This window comes from Mycteria americana, chromosome 19 (assembly GCF_035582795.1).
Source record: "Mycteria americana isolate JAX WOST 10 ecotype Jacksonville Zoo and Gardens chromosome 19, USCA_MyAme_1.0, whole genome shotgun sequence".
Classification (NCBI taxonomy): Eukaryota; Metazoa; Chordata; class Aves; order Ciconiiformes; family Ciconiidae; genus Mycteria; species Mycteria americana.
The window spans coordinates 2,495,734-2,520,919 of NC_134383.1; the positions used below are offsets into that span (position 1 = coordinate 2,495,734).

The 25,186-nt window shown below is 49.5% G+C and overlaps 5 protein-coding genes across 6 annotated transcripts in view; 1 reads left to right on the plus strand and 4 right to left on the minus strand.

Moving 5' to 3' along the window:
- DIXDC1 (DIX domain containing 1) overlaps positions 1–1,854 on the minus strand; it is a 44,746-nt gene extending 42,892 nt beyond the window's left edge. Inside the window, exons 1-2 of the mRNA XM_075521063.1 lie at positions 1,817–1,854; positions 548–668 (exon numbers count right to left, since the gene is read on the minus strand). Coding sequence (XP_075377178.1) covers positions 548–604 — 57 coding nt within the window. The 5' untranslated portion in view covers positions 605–668; positions 1,817–1,854. The remainder of the gene's footprint in view (positions 1–547; positions 669–1,816) is intronic.
- Positions 1,855–2,184: 330 nt separating this feature from the next.
- C19H11orf52 (chromosome 19 C11orf52 homolog) lies at positions 2,185–11,098 on the minus strand. 2 transcript variants are annotated; one of them, XM_075521065.1, is made up of 4 exons: positions 10,736–11,098; positions 6,393–6,433; positions 5,554–5,600; positions 2,185–5,191 (listed from the first exon to the last, which is right to left on the minus strand). In XM_075521065.1, the coding sequence occupies exons 1-4, from the start codon at positions 10,765–10,767 to the stop codon at positions 4,955–4,957; spliced, it is 357 nt and encodes a 118-aa protein (XP_075377180.1). In that variant the 5' UTR covers positions 10,768–11,098; the 3' UTR covers positions 2,185–4,954. The 2 variants fall into 2 exon arrangements, with proteins under 2 accessions (XP_075377180.1, XP_075377179.1); XM_075521064.1 differs by lacking the exon at positions 6,393–6,433.
- Positions 11,099–14,863: 3,765 nt separating this feature from the next.
- Positions 14,864–16,866, minus strand: HSPB2 (heat shock protein family B (small) member 2). The gene is made up of 2 exons (XM_075521152.1): positions 16,727–16,866; positions 14,864–15,814 (listed from the first exon to the last, which is right to left on the minus strand). The coding sequence occupies exons 1-2, from the start codon at positions 16,818–16,820 to the stop codon at positions 15,363–15,365; spliced, it is 546 nt and encodes a 181-aa protein (XP_075377267.1). The 5' UTR covers positions 16,821–16,866; the 3' UTR covers positions 14,864–15,362.
- Positions 16,867–18,733: 1,867 nt separating this feature from the next.
- On the plus strand, positions 18,734–22,475 carry CRYAB (crystallin alpha B). Its single transcript, XM_075521082.1, has 3 exons — positions 18,734–19,207; positions 20,806–20,928; positions 22,144–22,475. Exons 1-3 carry the CDS (start codon positions 19,010–19,012, stop codon positions 22,345–22,347), a joined length of 525 nt encoding a protein of 174 aa, XP_075377197.1. The 5' UTR covers positions 18,734–19,009; the 3' UTR covers positions 22,348–22,475.
- Positions 22,476–23,480: 1,005 nt separating this feature from the next.
- Positions 23,481–25,098, minus strand: CFAP68 (cilia and flagella associated protein 68). Its single transcript, XM_075521192.1, is given in 3 exon segments — positions 23,481–23,918; positions 24,875–25,029; positions 25,032–25,098. Coding segments are annotated over 3 exon segments (315 nt in total). The 3' UTR covers positions 23,481–23,825.
- Positions 25,099–25,186: the final 88 nt, after the last annotated feature.

Below are 25,186 nucleotides of genomic sequence, written 5' to 3' on the forward strand. Positions count from 1 at the left end.
GGATGGCAGTTTGGTTGGTGGCATTGCCCTCTCCTGGCCAGTTTCAGCGTAACCCTAACCCTTGTACTTGCCCCTGTTGAATTCCGGGCAAGGTGCATGACAAAGCCCTGTTACTGGTCCATTTCCTGTTGTTGTGATGAGACTGTTGTCGTGTCACAGCAGCGCCACCACACATAAGCCTTCCTTCAAGCCTTCCATCCAAGGATTTTAAGGCACTTTATCAACATTCTCTGATTGTTTCACTTACCAGCTCTTGAGAAAGAGAGAAAGTTCAATGGCCACAGTTCAGCTCTTGCTAATAAAATTTTGGTTGGGGAAATAAAAGCAAGTGAGGCTGATTCAGAAACAAAGGCTGTGAGGCTTGTGAGGCCATGACTGCAGTAATAGCAAAAAGAGCTGCCTAATGCAACTAATGCCTTTGTGCCACTGAGTGTCCCCTCCCAACATCCCCAACAAGTATCCAAAACATCCCCATCAAGTATCCAAAACATCCCCATCAAGTATCCAAAACAGAGGTCAAACACAAAAAGGACTCCTGGAAACTCACGGAGGATGCAGCAGGCTGTGATGTGTGTTGGGGCACCATGTCCACCAGAGTTCCCATGCTGGATGCCACAGCTCAGCTCAGTGCCACGGGGAATGCACCAGCACTCCTTCCCCCTTGAAGCCTGAGAAGAAGCAAATGTATTAAATACAAAGGAAAGAATTTTCTCAGAGGGAGAACAGACTTACCAATGAAATGTCTGAATATAAGCAAAACAAAGGAGGAAAGTCGCCACCTCCTTTCATTGCCTGCAGAAAATATATTTAAGGGCTACAGTCTTAGGGAAATGTACATATTTTTGTATTTTCTTCCACATGTAAAGTAGGTATGGTGGACAGAATTCCCCTGAAACACATGTAAAAAAGATTTCTGATTACATCGGCTTACACTGCACATCAGGTGTAATTCTCTCTCCCATTTGTGGAGGGGGAATCCAAATTCAACAGAAGTCAAATATGCCAGCCAAAGCTGTACTGGTCCCTAGTGTCAAATATTCAGGGTATTACTTGATTCTGTGCATTTATCCCAGACAGCATAAATTCGTAAATAATTTTAGGAAACAATTCCACATACTGATATTTATATTTAGGAATTTTCTGGTAGTCTATATTTTCTTTGCTGAGTCTTCCTTTAGAAGTCTGGTGAAAGGAAAGGTGGGGGAGTTTAGTGGAGATAGCAGTATGGATAATGGTAAGATTCCTTGAGAAAGTCTGAATGACAGTAGGAATCACTGTTTTTAAGAATCATTTAAAGGTGAGCAGGAGTGTGACCCTTAGGCAGATGGTCTTGATTATCTTAGTTGTGTCATCCTGGCACATCTCCAGGGACCAAAGGTCTGAGGTCAGACCGGACGGGTAACAGAGGCAGAGCCAAGGTGGGTTCCTGAATCCGCTCAGGGTGGAGGTATTTGGGGGCCCATTCTGCAAAGCAGGGCTGAGAGAGAGTGAGCAGGGAGGCCACGAGGTGTCGGGCAAGGGTCTGAGGCCTCGGAGGGGCTGTGTGGCCCCAGGTGTCTCTGGAATCGGGTCGGCCCGGGGGGATTGGAGCATGGGGATCCCCAGGAGCCGGGCTGGCTGGGGGAGACCAGGGTATGGGGAATGGTAGGCCCAGGGTGGGGGACTGGGGTATCGGGAACGGGCCGCGATCCCCAAGAGCAGGGCGGTCCCGGGGGCTGAGGAGCCGCTGGGGAGGGGTTGGCACAGGGAAAACCAGGTCCCCGTGAGGTGGGGTGCCGGGCCCGCCCCGCCAGAGCCCCGCGCCCTGCGGCCCTACCTGCGGGCGGGAGGGTGCAGGCCCGGCCCGGGCCCGGCCGCGGCGCGTCGCCGCTTGCCATGGGGACGGGGGCGGGACGGGGCGGACCCGCGCAGGCCCCGCCCGGCCGGACCGGGCCCGCCTGCAGCCGGGGCCGAGGGAGCCGGGGTTCAGGGCCCGGGAGCGGGCGGGGGGCGCAGGCGTTCAGCATCACAGTGCCGCTGTGCTGCAAGGCGTTTGTCCGCAGGAGCGGCACGTCCCCCCACATCGGGCAGGAGAAGTGTGAGGAACCCTCCGGCTGGTTGGGCCCCAGGCCCCCGCTCTGCAGACACTCACGCGGGGCCGCGCGTGCGCCCCCAGAGCAGCAAGCGGGCAACGGCCTCCCCAAAAAGTGCAAATTTATTAGTTAAAACTAAAAATTACATCTTTAATGTTCAAGGAACATTTGCTACATTAACGCGCATTTAACACCTAAACATAACAACCTCACAGGAGAAACACAGGAGATACGCTGTTGGAAGCTTTTAATACTCAGTGCAAAACCAAGTCCTTTAGAAAAATCCTTATTGCAGAACACGTGGCTTTCACATTTTATCTATTCAAGGCCTGGTAAACAGGCAAAATTACTGTACTACTCCTGTTCCTATGCAGAGCATTTGATTATCTCTTAAGATACGCTGTACTTCCAGAAACAACACCAAGTACTAGCTACATACGGAAGCTGGAGCTCCTTAGGGAATAGGAGATAAACTACCATTCCAGGCTTTGAGACACTCATTAAAAGATAGTTTCTACTGTAGCTCCCATTCCTTCAGAATACAAAAGGGCTGATCCACAGATCAACAGAACTAAGTGGCGTGACTAAGTGAAAGCAAATTCCTCTGAGCCAAACCCAGTCCTACTTACGTCTACAGCAAAACTGGTTTAACTTGATGGATGTGCAAATTTATACCACTCTGGGCTCAAGAGCTTGACCTTAGTGTCCATGCAGCTCGCTGTCTCCAGCCCCAGCTCTCCTGCTGGGGTGAGGAAAAACTTCAGTACCACACGCTGTGCATCCAACTCAATAATGAGCCGTTTCACTTAAAATTGTTTTTAAAAATGACCTGTTGGCATCTGAACCTTCCAGGAAACCTCCCATCTCCTGAACTATAGTCCATATTTAATAATGTTTCTAAAAAATCCAATTTCTTCCTACGATGCAGAGGGCTTGACTAGAACTGAAGCCACTGTCGCTTTCTAGTTCTTGTACCAGCGATTCAGTGCAAGGAGGTACATAACTGCTTCCCAGCATGAACCAGATCTGGATCTGTGTCCCTGGCTGCCCCTCTGACAGCTGGACTAGCAGGACTGAGTGCTAGAGTGTCCCATGCCTCCTTGACATACTCTTGTAAGTAAATCCTGTGCCCATTCAATCCTCCTCAGTCCAAAGGACAGGTTTTCATGCTGGGCACGGAGTACAGAAAGGAACTTGGAGCAGAAAGAGGAATCCTTGGCATTCAAAAGAACCAGCCCTTCCAATAACATAATCCTATACCCATTATAAATGAAGGGCCTTCTACTGCAGACTTACAATAGCCCCACTTGAGGTCAGCTGGATAGCATGGACAAAAAAACCTTTTCAGGTAGAAAAATATACTGTATCCATTACAAAAAAGGGGCCTTCTCCAGCAAATGTTACTCTGGCCTTACAGGAGCCCTGCTGAAGTCTACTGGATAGCATGGGCAAAAAGGTAGAAAAATTGTAGGATTGGTCCTCAAAACACTTTCATCTTAGCAAATACTACCCGTACCAGCTTTATTTTTTTCTAATGAGCAGGAACTCCTTCATGCTTTTTATATTTAGCTGAGCCATAATATGCAAAATTATGTAAGTTTATAAAATGTACCAGGATGTCCATTTTTAAACACTGGCAATAAACAGGTTGTCCCATGATCTGCATTTAGCTATGCAGGCCATTATTTAGGAACAGAACGTGCCAGGCATTGATTTAGTGCCTGAAGATACTGCTTGGGAGCCCTGTTCAACTGCCAGTGCTGCAACTGCCAAATTCAGTCCAGTGGCAGAAGCCTTTTGGATGATTGCTATACTACATTACTAACACTATTTTAAATCCATGAATGAATTCTCAAAGGTGTATCTGGGAGGGTTAGCAGAAAACACCACATGGTATGTGCTCCATGTTACCGGATTTTATAACTAAGGCTGACAGTACAAATAAGAAAAAATGGAGGAAAAGTCCAAAGCCCTCTCTAAAGTTGACCAGGATTAATTCCCAGTATCTCAGGCATGCAGACAGCTGCTATAATCTAAGGACTGGATAACTGCCCTAAATATAGGCAGTGGCTTTTAAATGGCTGCCTTGCAGTTAAATTGCGAATTTTCCTTGTTTCATTTCCAGTTGGAGCCAAGAGCTCACTACTCACTTCTGTGCATGTTGGGGTAAGGATGCGTATCTGTACAGCCCTTCAGTGAAAGAAATTGTTCTGTACCCCTCAGATAATTCTGCATTTCTGGCCTTGGTTTTAGTGTGCTGTGCATGGTTATAGAACACTGCTTTTTGAGAAAAGGGGATGCACATAGTACATGACTGCAGTTACAGTGGCAGGTGTTGGAGGAAGACATTGCAGTAGATACTGTTAAAGGTTTCATGCCATTTCTTCACAGTATCATCCTCATGTCATTCTGCACATTGCAGAATTTTCTTAACATTGACATAAAATCCTGTGGCAACATCTCCCTTGTCCCGGTATTGAATCCTGTATGCCATGTTCTGAAATTCATCTGCAGAGCAGCACTCAGCTGGTCCTGTGCCACAGCAGGAACTTTCTCACTGCAGGTCTGAGCTGTGGTTTTAGCCTTCATCAGCCAAGGAGCAGCTCTGTCTTCTCACAGTGCTGAGAGAAGATGAGTTGCCAGCTTCAGAGGCAACTCTTCAAAGGGGAAGAGGTGTTTTTTGTCAGCAGAATCAGATAGGAAACTACTGATCATGTGAGAATAAATATCTCTGTGTCCTCTGAAAAGAAATGCAGGTGGAAGACACAGCCTCTCTGTACCTTCTTAGGGAGACGTGATGCGTCCATGAGGTTAGCTTGTATCTACAGCATCTCTAAGTCTGTGAAATCCTTTCGCTGCTGAAGGAAGAGGGGGCCCACCAATTATACCAGGGTCCCATTCTTACTGTCATATTTCAGCCTGGGCCGGGGGAAGTTGAGGGTGGCATACTCTGTGGCATTCTGCATTTGTAAGTTCTTCACCTCTGCTGCAGAGCGCTCCCGGACCTTGGTGAACACTTGTATGTCTGCATAATGAATGCTGTCATCCTGCTTCACACTCTTGGGTTTACTCACGGTGGCGTAGACAGGAAACTCCGGGACATCTTCATACATTGGAGCCTTTGGGGAGAAAGAGCTCTGGAAGGTCAGCTCCCTGGGGTGCTGCTACACATGCCTTCCCCAGACCAAGCAGAGACACCCTGCACACTGCCCCCAGCACCATCCAGCTCTCTGACACCTGAGGCTCAGAGAGAGATTTCATCCTACTGCTTCCACTGCACTTTAGGGGAAAAAAATGGGCCCGCATCACTGTGCAGCAATGCACATTGTTCCCACAGCCATTAAAGCCTATACAGGATGAGATGATTCATGGCTCTGAATAAGCTGCCCCATGTCCTCCCAACCCTTCTAGCCTAGGAAGTGGTGGTCAGCTCTGTCTTCTCAAAATACAGTTAGCAAAACAACTCTGGGAAGCTGTTTACCTTCCTGCCAGGCTGATGCTGCTGGCTCTCATGTCTCACATTAGTTCCTGAAAAAGAAACACCAGCGGATCAGGTTAACACAACCATTTATTGTTGCACCTTTGAATGCAGAAATGCAGCATGTGGCCCATGGGCTCTCCCCAGTGGACATAAATCAAATTTCTACCTCATCTGACACCCTCAACCCTAATGCTGTCTCTGAGGCCCGCCTCCAAGAAGAAAGCCTGGGCTTGTTTCTTTGGAAAAAATAAGGTTTCCCAGGATGACAACATGCTGTGGACCGCAATGTTCTTGGCAGAACCTAGGAGGACAGACACAGCACAGAGAGCTTCCTTGTCAGGCCCTTGGAGAAGTCAGATCCAGTTTTAACTTTGTTATTTCCTTTGCTGCCTGGCAAACATATTTTGCCCAGCATGGTCCAAAGGCCACAGGACACAACTGGGCTACTTAGGGAATGCACTTTATTCTGGGGGACTGATGTCAGACACATGTTTGCAGCTCTTACAAGAGTTTGATGCAGCTTCTGCTATGCTGCCACTTGAGAGCACTCACATGTGTATTGATGTGAGACTCTGGTATTTTTAAGATACTGCTGACGTCCCTTCCCTCCTCCTTGCCAAGTCCCATGGCACATCACACCCCTTGCTTTAAGTTTGAAAGAAATCTTGCCTCTTGCTTCTACCAAACTTCTCTTGAGGAAGGTTAGGTACAAAAGAGTATGGGAGGGGACCTCAGCCTCAGGGATCCAATTCACAGTCAGCACTGACTAATGTCAGCTAACCAGGGGCTCAGTCACTCCACCTCTTCTTGTCCTCTAAAGCATTTTCACAAATCCTTACCTTGTTTTTCTTTCTTTCTTTTCAAAGTTGAAGGACAATTCCTGAAATCAGAGAGAGATGTCAGCCCTGAGAAGCCCCAGCCTCTGCTCTCATAACATGCAAACCCAAATGTACCACCCCAGGGTGCCACACCAGTGGGTAATAAGAAAGGCCCAAGAAGCGTCTCAGAGAAGAGCTACTGAGCCAAGCCAGAACCTGAGCGACTCTTGCAGGGAGAAGGTCCAAAGGGAAGATGTGGGGATGTGTTTCCTTCTTCTGTGATGCACCTACCATAACCCACAGACACCCCCAAGTCTCCTTGCCTTTCAGCCCTGCCTGGCTGCCCAAGACACATATGCATCAGAGTGAATGAGAACAGATTTCACTGTAGTTTTGCAACTACATTTCTGCAGCTGTATGATCAAAGATGCAGGGTGCAGAGCATGATCTCAATTGGCACAAAACCCTTCTGTTAGGGCCAGATGCTCTGATAGCCCTGTACCCTGCTCTTTGGCCCCCTTGCCCAAGGAGCAGCTCTGCACAGACCTTTTGCTAATTTAATGTTTCAGACAGTTTTCCTCTTCTCGGTTTTCCACTTAAAACACAACCAAACCAAACAAGCTATGCACTTAATATAAGCCAAGCCAAACCCTAATCTCAGCTGTACCGGTGTGACCAGAGAGAGACAAGCCAAATGCAGCTATGTTCCAGCCATGGAATGAACAGGAGCCAAATTCATTCCAGCTGTAACAACAGAGCCAGGAGCTGAGCTCCTGCAGGCGGGTGCTGGCAGGGGAGTGCAGGCTGTCTGGCAGAGCAGAGATGTGTCACATTCTGGGCCAGATGCATGAAGGAAAAGTTATCGTTGCATCATGCTTGGAGGGCCAGAGGAGACCAGGTGCCAGCCCTTGTACGGCTCCTCCTGCATATGCATGTCCATCTAGTGCTGGCTGCTGACCAACACAGTGTGCAGCTGAGGGTCACACACAGGTCTGTGTCTCTGCTGCAGCACAGGCAGCAGGTCAAAGTGGGCAGCTAGCACTTTTAATGGGGCTACAGAATTACCAGATGGTTCCCAAGAAGCATTATATGTCCCACAGCATGTGCATTTGCCAGGCAGCCCTGCCACCGCTGGGAACAATGCAGTGCCTGAGGCAGAGATCTGCCTTTGCCGGATTTTAGAGGCAGTTTCAGTGGCTGGGTGAGCAGGACAGTGTGTGCAGTAATGTCTTTGGCACTCCAATGGCAAAACAAAAAAAGCATGAATGCGGGCAAAGAACTTGGAGCCTTCAAAATGGTCAGTAATGATTAACCAGACTTGCTAGACCTGGGAAGTCAAAGGCAGCTTCAGGGAAGGCAGGGTGGCCATCCGCCTGTGCAAAAGGATCCAACACTGCTTCTCATGTCTCTGCTGTGTGCTGCCCTACAGAGGCACCAATGGCCCTCCAGTCCTTGGCAGACAAAATCTGGGGGGCTGCCCCCAGGAGTTAGGGGCCTAGCTCAAGGCAGCATTGCTTTGTCTTGTGGTGGTTCTCACTTTGCTCTTGCAGCTCCCTCCTCCACTGCCTCTATGAGCTTGCGGGGTCTCCAGGGCCCTCCTTGCCAAGGCTTGTGTGCTAGAGCACTTTGCTTCTTTACAGCATTCAGGCACGTTGTGCAATGTAGTTAAAATAGCACCATTTAAAGCAAAATCAGCTTCCCTATCCTCTTTCCTGGGAGGTAGGTTGCAGTATCAGCTTTCCAAGCTGCTCTTGCTTGTTTTGGTTGCCTTCCTTTGTAGAGAGAGCATTAGCAGGCAGTGCGTAGACTGAAGCTATTCTGAGGCTGTCTGCAGGCTAATCACAGCCAGGCAGGAGACGGCATCTCCCAGCCTCAGATCTGCGGTAATTAGAACGGATGTGGCAAGGGAAACAAGAGTAGGGTAAACCTCTTCCCTCTTCTCAAAACCAGGTCAAACATGCTGTAACTAGCTCACAGCCTGCTAGAAGCACATTGTATTCTGCATGACAGCACACATGTCCCTGCCCCTTCCCCTTTCCCCACATCGATGCCAACATGATTTCTGCCCTACACAAGCCTGCTTCACAGTGGGTCCTGAATTTTGGCATCTTTGCTGTCCATGCACACCGGAGGCCCTGAGTACTAAACCAAGTGGTGAGAATACCACAGGAGCCTCCTAAGTCTCTTGATCTTTGCTCTATCTCCCTTAGGGCCCATGCTTCGTTAGTGATCATGACAAGGATCTTCCATCCAGGAGAAGGTGGGTGCCTGCCTCCCCTGAGCCCTTTTGTAAGTCTCAGCTTTATTTAGGAAGTCCAGCTCTTGGCTGACACAGCTGTGGTGCTGAGCAAATATCCAGAAATAAAAGCAGTATAGGAGCCTGGAAACACGTGAACTAAAATTAAGTACCATTTTTTTTCCCTCTGTCACCAAGGCAAAGCTATGAATCACGCAAACTTCTGCAGTGGGGCTTCAGTGCACCAGTCTGCTCTTGATTGTGGTCCTCTGTAGGTGTCTCGCAAGCCTATGCTACCAACAGCACATTCCCATTTGCCTTCCTCTCTCCTTGCTTAGAGCCCGTTTGAATAGTGTATGCAGTACAGGGACAGCCTAGGAGCCTAAGGCCCTTCTTCACCCATGTGTTTCCATTTGCAGGACAGGGAATGATGCTTCTGGGGAGAGAGCTCTGCTTTCTTCTTGCTGCACAGTCTATAAGGCAGATGTTAGCACTTCAGTCCCACAGGGGTGCTGGAGTCAAAACGGTCTTTGACCAGAGCTTTGCCCTCTGCTGTAGGAATCTGCCAGAAGGTAGTAGTGACACCACCAGCAGAAATATCATCCCAGCTTCTTACTTTCCATGCAGCTTCTGGGAAAAAATCAAGTGGGACATAGGAGTCCTGCTCCAGTAGCCTTGAGGGAGCAGAATTTGACACTGCCCGAGAGGAACCAGCCTGCCACCATGCTGCTCCCCAAATGGAGCAGAAAGCTGCTCTCCTGCCCAGCCTTGCATAGATGAGTGACCTTCAGATTCTGGTTTATACTTCCTTTTGGAGGCACAAGTGTTTGTGCATGGCCTGGCACAGTCTGGACCTGAAAGTGCCCCCACAGCATACACTGTAATGGTGTTGTTTGTACTCCGGCGTCTCTGGCTTTGCCAGTCCATGCTGTGGCACGGCTCTCCCCACCACACAGTATCAGCAGTGTTCCCAGTAACTGCAGCTTTGCTCAGGGGAACCAGCCTGTGCCCCAGGCATTCCCTGATCAGGCCCTTGTCCGCTGCAGTAATGAAGCTGATGCCCTGAGTGCCTCATTTACCCTCTGCCACAGGGCAGAGGAAGTAGAAAATGTGACTTTTGGTGGGGGACATGTCAAGAACCACTCTTCTACCTCCCACCTGCAGTTCCTATTCCTAAATCCCAAACTCCTCTGCCCTGCAGCTTAGGGTTCAGGTTGGAAGGACCTCGGTGTCCTGAACCTCCTCCTCTGCTCCAGCCACTAGGTGATGCTGTGTCTCTTGTAGTTATTGAAAAGCGCTGATGAATTTCTAATACTTTTAACAAATGCAGTGTTGGAGAGAATGTCCTCGGAGCTTCATCTGATATTCATGGCTCTCCTCCTTGTACCACTCTCAGAGCTGAAAATACTTCCACTTGGCACCGAATGATGCTCCACTGTGACCTTTTTCTGTAAGCAGGAGGTCCAGGGCACAACATGAGCCAGGAGGGATTAAACTGCCATCCTCCCTCCCAGGGAGAAAGAGCAACATCATGTGAAAAATGTGGCCAGGATTTCCCAAGCGCAAATAAAGCCCAGACAGACGCAGGCAGGGAGAGGGGCTGGATGCGCTGAGGGCAGGATGGGGTAGCTGACCCACAAGCCTTTAGTGCCAGCACTGCCCCAGGGGCCCCTCCCTGCAGTATGCCAAAGGGACACCTTACGGTGTGCACCTGGCCGGAGACCACTGGGGCAAGTACAGGGATTTTAACTAGATCCTTCCTAGAACTGAGCTATTCTCAGCTGCTGGCATGGCTGCGGGAACCCAAGCTGCCAGTCCCAGGAGGTGCCACAGCCTGTCTGGGCTGAGACATGTGAGCAACAAAGCCCCTTCGCCTCCCCCTACCCTGCCTTTATCAGGCAGGGGCTGCCCCAGCCTCCCGTCCCCGCTCCGGCACCTGCACAGCAATCCCCCTGCTCACTTGCTCTCAGTTTCTGTGTGAGCTGGCAAGGTGCAGGGCTGACAGCCAGGCGCGAGCCCTGGCAAACCCAGCACATGGAAGCAAAGCTTGCAAAGTCCACCCAAACTTCCGCTCAGGCTGCCCGGAGCTTTGTCTGCCAACCCCATACCTGGCAGATGCCGTACTCACCATGGTCGCCCGCAGCTGCAGAGATTGCCCATGTTGCTCCTTCCTCCATGAAGCAGAAATGTTTTCTGGACAGGGAGAGCTTGTATTTCCTGGTTCCTGCTCGGCCCCTGGCTATTCCAAGGGAGTGTCTGGCAGTGTCAGATTTCTCTCCATCGCTGCAGTGACGCTTTGCTAGGCCCGTGCGTGCCATCTACCGGAGGGCTTGCCCTGGGCTCTCCGTGCCCCCAGGGCCTGCGCTCACCTCTTGCTACCCAGGGAGGAGAGGGCAAGGTAACAGCATGCCTCCAGGCCTCAGCCCTGGGGCTAAAATTCTGCCATACAGTGGATGTCCCTCTGCTACCCTTCTCTCCCACCAGCACCATCCTGCTGATGCCAGCAGTGATGCAAAGAGGATGGAGGAGGGACTTCAAATGTTCTGGAACAAAAGGAGAAACACCAGGGTGGGAGCTCTCAGTGCTGTTCCTGCTGTTCATCATTGCATCTCAAGCAGGATGTCTGAAAAATGCATGGCATGGGCTGGCATCACCTGGGAAAGAGAGCCTATCTTCTTGGGAGGGAGCTGATGCCCCAGCGAAGGTGAGAGCAGGCTTGCAGGTCTACTCTCAGCAGAGCTCTAGTGCTGCTGCTTCTGCTGCAGGCAGAAAGGCATATGCAACCTCAGGGACAGTACTGGGAATCCATTTTTTTTAAAGCTACCTAGATGAAAGTGTACAGATTTTTGCTTTTGAGAATGACACAATCCCACAAGGGACCTCACATCATTAAGGATCTGCAATACAGCTCTTAGGCTCACCCCTCAGCCTGTCAAACAGGAACATTAATGTGCATTTTACCTTTCTACCCCTGTTGAGAGCCCTTCAGACTGTGGCTGGTCATTCCTGGACTGAACTACAGGTAGCTGATCTCTGGCAGCTCTAAGGAAGCTGATAATCGATACTGAAAGATACCATGTTAATGTAGTCCTCGAGCAGAAACCATGCTCCACAGCTTTGATTTGGCAGTCAGCCTCAGTTCTGCACAGGCCTGAATGCCTTATGGGATGTACTGACAATGTGGGTAAGTTTTAATTCACCCTTCTGGCAGGCTATCTCAGGAACCAGCCCTAGTCCCCTACTCCAGCTGTACCCATGCTCTCAGCCAGGCTCACAGCATCATTTATCATCCGCCCAAGTGCAGAGCAAAGCTTGTACCTGTCCAGAAGTGGCAGGAAAGGGTTCTGCTTTGGAAGGACCATGGGGCTACATGCTGAGGAGCTCCAAAACCACTCCTCAGCATGTAGCTGGAGAAATTGCACAGCTCAGCCTGCACCACAGCACCCCGGGGAGAATTTAGGATAAGATTTATGCAGGCAGATGGGATTCAGTCGTGGTCCCAACAGGACCATGTTCTCAAGGTCCTGCAAAGACCAGGTGGTCTCAGGAGTCTGTCCCTGCTTGGGAAGTTGCAGACTGTGTGTCTCTGGGTTTGCCACAGACACTGTTGCTTTAGTGAGCCAGTGTCTGTTTTGATTTCTGGGATAACTTGGGCTTTGTTGCTTTGGAGAAGAAGAAAAAAAAAGTCTAGGAGCCTGTTCCCATCAGCCCCTTTCACAAATACTGGAGCTGCTGGTTTGAGCTCCATCAGAGAAACAGAAAGGCATCAAAAACATTGGCAGAGCTGGAGAGCATTTGGCTGCCACTCTGCATTCCCTCCTCAGTCTGTGTCTGCAGGGATGAAAGAGAGCATGGCTTCCAGCGCTCCTGCTCAGCAAACTGATCAGGCTATTTTATGCAAAGCCTGCCAAGGTGCAGAGGAACAGCCCAGTGGCTGACACCAGGCAGTGCCAGCCCCTCTCACTGCATCACTGCTTGGGGCAGCTGTCTTCATGCACTCAGGGACATCGTCTGGGTAACAAGCTGTGCAACTGGCACAGGACAAGCCTGCAAGTGCCCAGCAATAGAGAATTAACTCATTGGAGAGCAAAGACGGGGCTAATAAAAGCCAGAGTGGGAACAGAACTGTGTAATGGCTACTAATGCTTGTGCATTTCTATTGCAATAGTGTCAAGGTACCTCAGACACCAAGGAACTGGGACCACACTGTGATAGGTGTGGTACAGGCACATAACAAGCTGGCATTGTCTATAAAAAATGAAGGAGACAGCTCTGAACTGTTTTGGGCACTTTTGTCTTAGAATCCGCTCCCTGTACAGCCCCAGCCCTGGCCACATGCCGTTTTCAGCCCCCAGTGGTTCAGCAACCCACAGCCCTTGTGCTGCAGAGTCAGAGCAGGGCCACATGACATTTCATGTTCTAGCGTGTGCCATGTCTGCATTGTGTGTGTATGTGCACTCCTTCAGCCAGGCACCCTTTGCCCAGCTTGCAGGTCATATGTTGGCCATCCTCCCTATCCCAAATCCAGTGAAGATGTTTATCCTAGTGACAGGAGGCCTGCAGTGAGCGAGGGGACCATCAATCCTTCTTACCAGCACAGAAGATGCCAGATCAGAGACAAAGAAAAGCCTTTTATAGCTGCTGCTCTGAAGTGGCTGTGAGTTTGAGGAATCCTTTTATGGCAGGGGACTAAGGAAATTATGGCCATGCCTGAGCCCACACACAGACACAAGTCTCTGTCCTCACCACAGGGATGGGCTCGGGAACTCAGCCCTCCTGGGACTCGGGACTCAGGTGGGTGCTGCTGTGAATGGGATGCGGTATGTATCTGGTGCAGTGCGTGAGACTGGTGCGGCGTGCACTGAGGAGCAGAGGGAGGCTTGTACACAGGTGAGCAGTTAAGGACTGGGCTGTTCCTGCCCTTACAAGTACCTGATTCAGCTGATTGAAAGTCACTAGCCCAGGATTATCTCTGGAATTATTATTAATGACTTAGACAAAGCCTGCTGTAAAGGTGATTTTTATTTTGACAGTATCTGAAATACTTAGTGGCAGCAGCTTATCTGATCCTACTTCATGAGTAAGGGCATCCCTCAGCAGTACAGACTGTGAGTGTGGGTATCTGATCTGCACCGGGGTGGGTGGTGGGGGGTGGAGGATTAGCCATCCTCCCACTTGCTCTCATGAGGCTGGCAGACAGGGCTGCTCTTAATTTTACTCTGATCCTCATTGCTGGCAGGGGCTGCACAGTGGTTCAGTCTGGTCTGGATTTCACTTTGCCTAGCAAGGGTGAAAAAGCAGCCTTATACCAGTGTTTCAGCAACCGAGGAGGTGTGCTGCATGGGATAGACTCCTGAGCAGGGCATTTCTGGCCCTATGTATTCATGGAGGCAGAGTGCAGAAGCCTGCAGGTCACATCCCAGTAGGGAGAAGAAGCAGCTCTGTCCACAGGGATCTTGGAAGCTCCTCTCTCCTCTGTGGGAGGGCTGCACTGAGGTAGGCCAGGGACCCCCATATTTGGCCAGTGACACAGCATTTTGGCTGCTTTAATTGGCTCTGACAAGACAAGGATTGCAACTGGCACCTGCTGAGCCCTCGGGGCCATCTGAGGCAGCAGCTGCCACCGACAGCAGCATACACGATCCCTGGCCCAACATCACAAGACTACAGAGACATTTCTCATATAGCCGGTAGCATCATGGTGTCTGCAAAAGGGGACAAATTCATCCTCTCTGTGACTCTACTGAGAGTGCTGGGATGCCAGCAAGGCACTTGGGATCTGAGCAGAGCCTTTCCCTTCAGCATTTTGTGGTTCACTCCCCTCACAAGGGCTGAAAAGGTCTGCATGTGAACAAGCCTTATGTCCCATAAACTAGAGGGCTGAAGCAGGCAGACACCATGGCTTGGCATTTGTTTACTTGGGCTAACTCCAGCTCCAGGTCTGGAAATGCACAGTGAGCCTCCAAGAGCCCATCACTCTACACCTTTTCTCCTCGAGGCTGCTGTCCACTGTGGGCTCCCTACAACAGCAAGCAACTCCAGCTGCACCTGAGCCAGGAGGGCCAATCACAGAGGTCCCCCTGGCTGCCCCATGGACAGAGTCCCTCCAAGTCCCCACTGATGCCATTTCCACAGATGAGCTCAGCATGAACTCTCCGCTGCTTTGCTCCCCGCATCTGGAGCAGCTAAGGCACTGTCCATCCTTCCTGCTGCAGAGTAGCTTGGCCAGAAGCAACATGAATCCAAGGCAAACAAAGAAGATGAGAGGCAGATTTATTCCTCTTTCCTCCTGAGAGCTGCAGGCACTTTTACAGACCAACAAGCACCTTCCATCTCCACAAAGGTCAGCCACCAGCTCAGAAGTGAGGCATTGGGATCATCTCTTCCCTCCTCCCAGTATCCTTCTAGGCTAGAGCACAGCAGCTGTTTAACAGCCCACTGCGACACAGCCTCACAGTTTAGGATGAGAGTGAGCCATTTGGGGTGAGAGAAGAGCACCCTGCATGGTCCTCAATGAGCACTTGACCTAAGAGAAAACTTGCATTACAGTCCCTCACACTAACACTGTAGTCCCCCTCTTTTTTCAGTTCCAAGCCCCTTTTTCCAGCCATCAGCCTTAAGAAGCAGAAGTCTGGCATACATATGGCTGCCTCACAGCCCTGCTAAACACTGATGGTGAGAAATAGGGGTCTGGCACCATGGATTCCCCATCCCTGTCCCCCCTCCCTCCCTGCTCAAGCCCAGATCTGGGGCCTTTAGGACTCTTCCTTCCCTTTTCCTTCCTCAGACCGTTCTTCTTTCCCCACTGGCTGCTCCTGTTGTGTTATCTTCACCTCGTTGACTCTGGCCTTCACCTCCTTCCCCGTCCGGGGAGCCACAATGCTTAAGATGCCATCGTGCGACAACGTGGCTCTCACCAGCAAGGGGTCGACATCCAAAGGGAGGATGTAGGTCCTGGTGAACTCTCGGGAGATGAAGCCATGGCGGTCAACCTTCTGTGGGTGCTGCCCCATCACCTCCAGCAGGTTGTCTACGGTGCGGACGGTGAGCTCATCCGGCAGGAAGTGACAGACATCCAGGAACACCTGGAATTTGTGCTCATTGAGGCTGATCTCAGAGGTGCCTCGATCCAGCTGCTTATTGATCCGAGGCCTGATGTAGTAGCCATGGTACAGGGCAGGGGCTAAAATCTCACATGGGGACACACCTGAAAATGAGACTCAGTGAGGAGTGTGGGGTTTCCAGGGGAAGGAGTTAGAGAAGGATGGTTGGCAGCAGATAGGGGAGGGTGACAGGGGGAGGCTGGGACCTGGCAAACACCTTGGTTTTGCCACCACATTAGCACAATATGGACGGAGTCTCTTGCAGTTCCTACCTTTGTGTCTCCAAAACACACACAGACCCAGATGCCCACCAGCCACTGCCTCCCACCACACAGCTGGCAGCTGCCAGCAAGCCAAGGGCTGGCATCCAGCTTTCACATGTCTGCTGGGTGGACAGGGAGGGACTGGTAGGTGCACTGGGTGCTCTGCAGTGCAAAGCCCACAGCCAGGGATGGGCATGGAAAATGCTGATGGTGAAGAAACTGCCCTGAAGAACTAAAGGCCTTTTGTGTGCCATTGTCCAGAGGGCTTTCCTTGGAGCTTTTTGCCTTTTCATGCTGTTGTGCTGGTGCTGAATGGTTCTGCTGCTGCCCACATTCCTTCCCCTCTGCCAGCCATTGCCTGGCTTTGTGCTGAACACCCCAGCTCAGCTTTTCTCCACTGCTCCCGGTTGCAAAAACTCCCCCCCCCCCCCCCCCCCCCCCCCGGCACATTTTGCTGCATGTTTGCACAGCATATGCATGAATGCCAGACCACTGGGGGCATGAGGGAGGAACAGGAGAGACAGCAGTAGGCATGGATGGAGGAAGTGAACGTGAAGAGAGAGAGCCTGGCTATTCCCTGGCTATTCCCCCCGATTTGACCTGGGTTTTTATGCTCAAAATTCCTTGGCTCCAAAATTCCTTGGCTCCAGCAGCTTGGCCTGCTCTGGAGCTCAGTCTCCCCAGGGTGACTCCACCAGCCCTCCTGCACCAGAGGAGAGAAAGGTGCCAGGGGGATCCCACCTCCTTTCTTACCTTCTCCAAAGTTCTGGTCGTAGATCTTGCTAGGGTTGGCAAACTCATACTCCGAACTCATGGGGTAGGCATGGGGGACAGTCCGTGCAGCCATGGCGTGTCTGGGAAGGGGACCTTCCAAGCACTCACTGCCTCTGAGAGTGAAGGCTGCAGATTGCAAGGTTTTAATTGGGCGAATTCCACAGGGAGGAGTGTGTGATAAAAAGATGGACCAAAATAGCCACGCGCACAGGCCCCAGGATGCCTCGCCAGGGTGACGAGGGAAGCTTCTCACTGCATTCCAGCAGGGAGTGCAGGCACTGCCTGCAGTCAGGGATGGCTCCTGAAAATCCCGCACCTCATCCCAGCCCCTGAGATCCCCTCCTTGAGCAGGGGGTGCAAGAGACAAATGGGCAGCCAAATACAGCAGGGAGGCACAGAGGTGAGCTGAGGGAGGCTGAAGTCGGAGAAAGCAGGACAGACCCCAGGCTCTGCTGCCTGTGGTGGTCCCAAACGCAAGTGACAGCAAGAAGGCTCATTGCAAGCAGGTTCAAGGAGTCCCTGACACTGGTCCTGCTGGCCCTGAAGCACAGGGACGGGGCAGTAGCTAATGCTGGCTGGTGCTTGATCAGGTCATGCAAAGTCACATGAATTCCCTGTCACACCCATCACCCCACCGTGAGCTTAGGGCCAAAATCAGCCCCTCCTGTGTCCCACACAAAGGAGCTTGATTTTCCCAGAAGCTGAGCAGATGGCTCAAGCCTTTTTTTCCTGAGAGTGGTGAAGTGCTGCAGGTAGTTAAGCAGGGCTAGACAGGATCCAGATCCCACTGCTGACACCTCCACATCCCGAACTGTGCTGCTGCAAGCTGGCTGTCCAGTCTGTCCCCTGGCCAGGGCTTTGGCACAATGTAATGAGACCCAGAGAAATGCCTTTGCCAGAGATCATGAGTTAACCAGGGGTCTGAAGCTGCATAGATCCAGTTTTATTGAACTGGGGGGGCAGGGGTGGGGTGGTAGTGCCCAGTTAAGCTCCATGTACCCTGAAACCAGAGATTTCCTTGACTCCATGTTCCTGCAGTATGAAAGAGCAGGTGCACTGCTGTTGATGTAATGGGGAATTAGAGAAGGTATTTATGGCCTGAGCTTGCACAGAGCAAATTCTGCTCCCTGTTCTTGCAGGCAAGCTGAGAGGAAGAGGGTCAAACCCTCTTGCAAGGGTCTGGTGGTGCTAGCAATAAGAATGATGTGCCTCTGAGCCAGTAACTGTATTTAAGTTCTGAGCTCTCAGAGGCAGACTAGCTCTTGCCTTTTAAGGACAGTTGCTAGGCTGAACCCATTCCCATTATTTAGGTTCACAGGTGAGGCAGGAATTTAAATAAATGTCTGAATTAAGATGTATTAGGAGCATAATTATAGGAAATCAGCTTACTGCAGGGGCACAGGCAGACAGAGCTAGCTTGCATCCCTGAGAAGGCATGTTGCACCGCAGCACCATGGAGGCCATTGGCATGCTCGGTTTATCTCTGCTTACAGCCCTCTGGAGTACTCTGAGGTCACAGAGTGTCAGGCTCTTCTGCTTTCTCTAGCAAAGTGTCTTCTGTAGTGGGCAAAGGACAAGAGGTGTTGGGCTGAAGCACTGTGGAGAAAGCCATCCTTCATTCGCACACACACCAATGGGCGTGCACTAGGGCAGCGGGGCTTACTGGGCTACAGAGAGCCACACTGCCAGTGGTATCTCAGCAAAGACCTCCCAGGATCTTTCCTGCCCTCTGACTAAAGCAGGCTTGTGGCTTCCTTTGCCTTAAGGAGAGGCAAAGGAACTCTGTAGTCTCTTCCTAGACTGGTGGGTGATGTGGGGAGCTAAAGTCTCAGTGCTGGCAGTGGGAACAACGGCCCCTTGTCATTTTCCCTGTGAGCCAAAGATAGGAGCTGCATTGATCTTGCTGGCATCCAAAGCAGCTGGGAACATCCGCCAAGCCTGCCTGGGACTCTGCAGATAAACAGCACGTGGGGAGCGGGGCGGGCGGCTGGGTAGTTTGGCTTCTTGCTGCCCCATTAGGCTCCTTTTCTTCTTCTCCCCTTCCCCCTCCTCCTCAGCAGTGCGTTCAAATCCCCCAGACAGCTACTGGGCACCACTGAAGGGACCAGCCCAGGCGTGGGACAATAAAATCCCTGACACCACTGTTCAAGAGGCCTCAGGCGGGGGGGAAGGCCAGTCCAGCTGCACGGGTATAAAGCTGTGCCCCGCTCCCGGCACTGCACTGCAGCACAGTTGTTTGCCAGGCTCCTCCAGCGCACTCCAATGGATATCACCATTCATAACCCCCTGATCCGCAGACCCCTGTTATCTTGGTTGGCACCAAGTCGTATCTTTGACCAGATTTTCGGAGAGCACCTGCAGGAGTCAGAGCTGCTCCCTGCTTCCCCCAGCCTCAGTCCATTCCTGATGAGATCCTCCATTCTTCGGATGCCCAGTTGGCTAGAGACGGGACTCTCTGAGGTAATCTTCCTTCTTAATGCTCTTTGTTATTGCTGTGTGCACATCCTGATGGGTCTGGAGCTGGAGACCCATGAGAGCTGAGAGCTTGGAAGCTGCTTGTAGGTGGTTATTAGGAAAAGGCTAGGGAAAATGGTGCTGTGTTTGTGCCTCTGCTCCTCTGCATTAGGCAAGAACCTCTGCATGCTCTGCTAATCATTTGTGACAGAGCAAGTATTGCCATAGTGTTGGGAATAGAGGCAAACTGAGCTGAGTGTGTGTGGGAAATGACTCTAAGAGCTGATGGAAGAAAGGAGAAAGCCTAATTTCCCTGTCTGCTGTGCAAAACTTTCGATCCCACTCCCTCCTGAGAAACAAACAGCATGGGGCAGTGGGCAGGGGTAGTGGGATCCTCATGTCAGGCAGTGTGGGAGCTCATGGTTGCTGTGGAAAAAGGGGCCTATTTTGAAGACTCACTGCTGAGGAGAGCAGCATTTTAAGTAAGATACAGGACCCAAAGGATCATGAAGCAGCCATCTGCTTGCTTCAGGGGCTGAGCCAGGAAGCATGCAGTTCAACCAACCTTGCCTGTTCTGCGAGTCAACTGTCTTATTTACAAGTAACTTGTAGAGCTATTCTAAGCCAAAGAAGTGAGACGAAAGTATTTTTTTAATCTTTGCATAATGTTTCCCTTGATTTAGTGACCTGGGTCTGGCTGTCCACTGAAGCAGCCACAATAAGCACCACAGATAACAACATCTGGCTATCTCAGTGGAGAAACCTTCACAAATAATCTAGAAGGAGAAGGAAGCACTTAGACTCCCAGGTCAAATTGTGGAAACCAGTAAGCCTAGAGCTGGCACAGAGGTCACCTTCACATCCCAGAGCAGAGCTCCAGGAGGCTCACATGCTCCCTGACCACGAATGCAGCAGGAAGGCAGAGACAGCCAGCTCATACAGCGAAGTCCCACAAACATGTGCAAGACAGCAGAAAATGCAAATTCAACTTCAGGAAGCAGCAAAAAGCAGTATTTGTTAGAGGCGATAAAGTGCAAAATGGAAGGGAAGGAGGTGAGATTAGCAGCAGGTGGCTCAGAGTTTTGGCAGAAGTCCTGCTGCTCAGATAACAGAGGTGATCAGTGAGACAGTACTGCTTGCCAGTGACACAATATTTTTGTTACTAAAGAGTGATGATGCAGGGGAAAGCCTGCAGATGAGCTGCAGTCAGCTGCGCAGTCAGGGTTTCTTTTGCAAAATCCAGTCACAGAAACTTGAAACCTCCAGCCGTTCTGTAAAAAGAATTGGATGCGAAACCTGTACGCCAACTAAAGAGTCAGTTTTAACAAATTCAGATTAAGAGAATCTCTTCCTCGCTCCGAAGGAAAACATTTATCCCATGTGATCAAGAGAAAGCATTCACATTTTAAATACTGTAGTGATGGGCATTAATGTAACAGGCCAGCAAAGGAAAAAGCCACCCAGATCAGAATCCCAGGATCGAATGAAGGTCAGACAGTGCATGTATAGATACCAGTTTGAGTCTTGAACTGCTATATTCTGAGAGCCTTTTTAAGCTGAAACCATCACCTGTTCTTTTCTGAAGTCACCTCCTTGTTTTGCAGATGCGACTGGAGAAGGACAAATTTTCTGTAAATCTTGATGTGAAGCATTTCTCCCCTGAGGAGCTAAAAGTGAAGGTGCTTGGGGACATGATAGAAATTCACGGGAAACACGATGAGCGCCAGGTACTTCTACTTTAACTGTGCGACTGATAGAGTCAGTGTGAACTTCCTCATCTATGGTTAAACAAGGAGACTGCAAAACAATCCTCCCCTCTGCTCATCTGAAATACTTCTAATGTTTTTTATCAACCAGTCCTAATGGAAGATGCTCTGTGCAACCCCCCCAGCTGATCCCAGACCAGGCAGCAACAGGGTGGAGATTTGTTGCTGATGTTACATGAACTGTGAACTGAACTGGAAAATCATCTTTGAAATGGGCATTTTTGGGCCTCCCTCTTTCTGGGAAGAGGCCAGGAATGCCGGGAGGCATTCAATAAGCTAACAACGAACTGTAATAATTAAACCACATAATGAATCAGTGCATTGCCCTGTTCCGTTACCATGAGGCTACCTCTTCCTGAAAAAGGCCCATCTCTCAGTTTGTAATCCTTAAAGGCTGTGTTCTGCTGTCAGTCATCCCACTGGTTCCTGGCTCTGGAGACCTGTGTGGCAACTGGGCAGACAGAAGTCAAAAGCCATGTCCAAAGTTGTATGTAACAGGGTTTGCCAGACCCCATCTCCCTCCTACCCCCCACCCCCACCTCCCTGCTAGAGGGAAATGAATCCACATGATAAAGTAGCTATGTCACTGGAATTGTCAGCTCTAAGAGCTTCTGGGAGCACAGATCTGTCATCAGGAAATACAGCATTACTTGCAGCTAGTGGAAGCCTGTAATCCTGACATAGCTTCTGCAAATTTTTTTTGGTTAAGAAAGTAATCAAGCACTATAGCAGAGATCAGCTCACTAGAAAGCTGTGTATTAGTAGAGCTCTGGAGACCCTCAGGAACAGGTGTGGTTGGCACCGCATGTTCTAGCTGCTGTCTGGCACTGCATGTTCTAGCACCGTTGGTCTAGCTGCTGCATTTTAGGAATGACAGCACACCACTGTGCAATGAAGCCAGTCTCTGGCTGGCCCAAGAGCTGGAACATAAAGCCTCCTCCTGTAAACAGTGTACCTGCAGGCACCTACAGCCTAGGCAGGGCAGTGTCTCACTTCGGCCAGTCTTGGCTCTTTAAAAAGGGCATCTCATAATAAAACCTCTTTCAACTTTCTGAATAGTTTTCCTTTGAGAGCTGGAGCTTCCTGATCTCAGACTTTATGCAAAGGGCCCATGGTTTAGATGGAACTGAGTGAACATTTCTAATCAGGGCTGTTCCTTCTCTTCTCCTTTTGAAGGATGAGCATGGCTTTATTGCCAGGGAGTTCAACAGGAAATACAGGATTCCAGATGATGTGGACCCTCTGACCATAACCTCATCACTCTCTCTGGATGGTGTCCTGACGGTGAGCGCACCAAGGAAACAAAGCGACGTCCCTGAGCGCACTATCCCTATCACCCGTGAAGAGAAGCCTGCCATTGCAGGAGCCCAAAGGAAGTAGGCTGCTATTTAAAGTCACCCCAGGGGGCCATTCAACAGCACTTTTCATCAGATGCCAGCTGTACTGAATGGCTACTCTTTATTATTTATGCTGAGTAAGTTTACTAACAAATAAAACATGAATAAGCAGTTTGTACTTTTTTGTTTTGAGCACTGAGGACAAGGGAAGTGTTGGGTCAAGAAAGCTGCGTCAGGCTGCTGTGCAGGGAAATGTGCCTGGCATCATTCTTGCTTACAGCTTGAGTGGCAGGTGTGTCCAGGAGAGCTTGTCTTGGTGTTTAGAAACACTCTGCTAGTTTCACTTCGTGTACTCTAATGTTTTGCAAACATCTAATTGTGTGAGCCTTTTCCTTCAATGTTGCCAGAGGATTTCAGAGTGTTTCACAAGCAACAGAAAAGTTTCTCCAGTGGAGATTAGACTGGTAAAACAACTTCACAACGAAATGTGGGTATTAGATAACAACTGAATGGAAGACAACTGTATCTTAAATCTCTAGAATGACTCATGTTATGGAGAAGCATCCAAGTGCTGCAACCAATTCAGAGCAGTTGCAGATGAAAACTGCATAGCTGCAGTAAACACAGATATATCCAGAGAGGAGAAAAACATCCTGCTCTCATGGTAAAAATTGCATCACTTTGAAACTATGTTGTCAGTGTCCTTCAAACAATGAACACGATCTGATGTCTACAGTATTAATCTGATTTATGCTAACATTGTTGAGTGGTACAAAACACTATTAAGTCCTTCTGAGGTGTCATCATCTGCTTAGCACCTCTCTTCAAAGGGATATGAGCATAAAGGAAAGTCTGTATTATTGGAACTGAATTTCTAAAATTCATCCCCAAAAAGGACAGAATGCCATACATCTGTCACACAGATCATCAGACTCAGTTATGACCTGACCTATTTTCTATGTTCTTTATACCTATACCTGATAAGACAAAAGTTATATTAGAAGGGATCAGTTTAAATCTCAAATGAACTGAGAGGGCATGCTTCTTCCATGGCTTTAAGTGAGAAAAATAAAATGGGCACTCAGTGATGTGGGGTCATTGTCAAATACCCCAAATCCCACCTAATTGCCAAGGTCTAGTGTTTCCTATTAGCTGGTTGTAATAAGCTCTTCCAGTTAAGATGTTAGTTGGGCTTGACTGACAAGGTGCAGGGTGACTGGTGACTTGCAGTCACCTCTGCACACAAAACAAATGACAGAAACACACATAGGTTACAAACAATACAGCTTAGAAAGCAGGAAGAACATTTTTCACGTGATGCTACATTTGGCTTTAATGTGTGACAGGTCTTTTTGCTTGAAGGATATCCTTGTAGCACTGCAAGCAGACAGGCCTCCTGTTTCTCTGAAGGCATAGTCTGCAGATTCTCTCCATCTCTGTTGCTCTTCCTGCATCCTTCTTGTTCCTTCTCTGAGTGTTGGACACAAGCAAAGAAAATGCTGCCATATGGAGGCCTGCAGTCTATTGTGTAGCAGGACTGAGCAGTTGGGTTGAACAAAGGAGGTTCCAACTCAGGGTGGTGGCCTGGAAACCGACGAGGTTCTCATTCAAATCCTAAAAGAATAAACACAAAAAAACTTGAGGAAGTAAGTGCAAAATAGTAAGAATATATCCAGAAAGTGCAACTGAGGGAAATCTTTTCTATACAGCAGGGTTTTGTTAGGCTCAAACTCAGGAGCAAGAAATGGGAATTTTGAGTGAAAGCTCCTTGGTGACAAACTTTATGAGATTAGCTAGACAAGAACACTTGAAATGCAAATACCACTCCCTGAATGACTCGAAATACCTGTTCTGTGGTGGCACAGGAGCACAACTCAACAATGAGAAAAAGACAGAAAACAATTCTGTCATCTCTAAGCACAAATGTCATTCAGAAGCTCCTCTTTAGCTACACTACAGATCCAACAGACTATGTTTCAGTTCTGTGCACGTACTTTTTATTCTGTGATGCTTTCCCTTGTTGTAATCTGAAGAGTATATTGTTTCAAAGCAGTGAGTACACTGAAAAGAAAAACTCACATTTAGTATGGCTAAATATAAAAAAAACCTTTAACATTTTATATCTTACAGGAAGACCAAAGTGTCTGCAATTGCACTACTACTTTCAAATCAGTCTAACCTAAGATCACAAAGCTTCAGTGATTACTTTTGATTCACCATCTGAACAGCAAAGGAAAGAGAGCTGGACTGGGGCCACCGTTGCAAGGAGTAAGACTGAGTTTAAACAAAAAAGCATTCCTCACATTTTTACTCCTGTGGTGGGACTGTTGTAGGGCACTCATCAGAGAAAAGGGTGCTGACTGTTGCCTTTCTGCATTTTTAAAAAACAGTAGAAAAGACTAGGAGCGGGGCTGCAGAAAGGGAAGCTACTCATGGGAGGCTTACCTCTGATGGATTCGTAGCTGGGGATTGAAAGGATAATGCCCTGTGTGCATGACAAATTAAGTGACCAGTGATCATCTCAACTGAGATTTGCTATATCCACAATAACGAAAAGCACAAGGACATACCTGGGAAGGAAGTGGCTTGGGCTGCACAATTCTCTGGATATCATATTGCTCTTCATTCTAGTTCTCCATAAGGGTTTTCATTGAGTAATCATTTTCATTGGTGGTGCACCTCCAGCCATACAGGGAAAACTCAGAAGTGCTGTCCCAGTCCACGGGACAGTAGCATGGCCAGTAGCACGCATTAAGGAGCCACAGAGGGAGTTGTACAAGCAGATCTTGGACATGGTCTGGCAATAGAAATCAACAACTCCCTAGGATCAGCTTGGATCTCAACAGCAGGTAATGTGACATGCAATGTTGTCCCTTCCACCC

Bases quoted from the DNA above. Each gene is read 5' to 3' on its own strand.
- HSPB2 (XM_075521152.1), bottom strand. From the start codon at position 16,820: ATGGCTGCACGGACTGTCCCCCATGCCTACCCCATGAGTTCGGAGTAT. The intron at 15,815-16,726 runs GTAAGAAAGGAG...TCTCATTTTCAG, and splicing joins CGACCAGAACTTTGGAGAAG to GTGTGTCCCCATGTGAGATT.
- C19H11orf52 (XM_075521064.1), bottom strand. From the start codon at position 10,925: ATGGCACGCACGGGCCTAGCAAAGCGTCACTGCAGCGATGGAGAGAAA. The intron at 5,601-10,735 runs GTGAGTACGGCA...TTTCTTTTTCAG, and splicing joins TGCAGCTGCGGGCGACCATG to GAACTAATGTGAGACATGAG. The intron at 5,192-5,553 runs GTAAACAGCTTC...TTCTCCCCAAAG, and splicing joins AGCATCAGCCTGGCAGGAAG to GCTCCAATGTATGAAGATGT.
- CRYAB (XM_075521082.1), top strand. From the start codon at position 19,010: ATGGATATCACCATTCATAACCCCCTGATCCGCAGACCCCTGTTATCT. The intron at 19,208-20,805 runs GTAATCTTCCTT...CTTGTTTTGCAG, and splicing joins TAGAGACGGGACTCTCTGAG to ATGCGACTGGAGAAGGACAA. The intron at 20,929-22,143 runs GTACTTCTACTT...CTCCTTTTGAAG, and splicing joins GGAAACACGATGAGCGCCAG to GATGAGCATGGCTTTATTGC.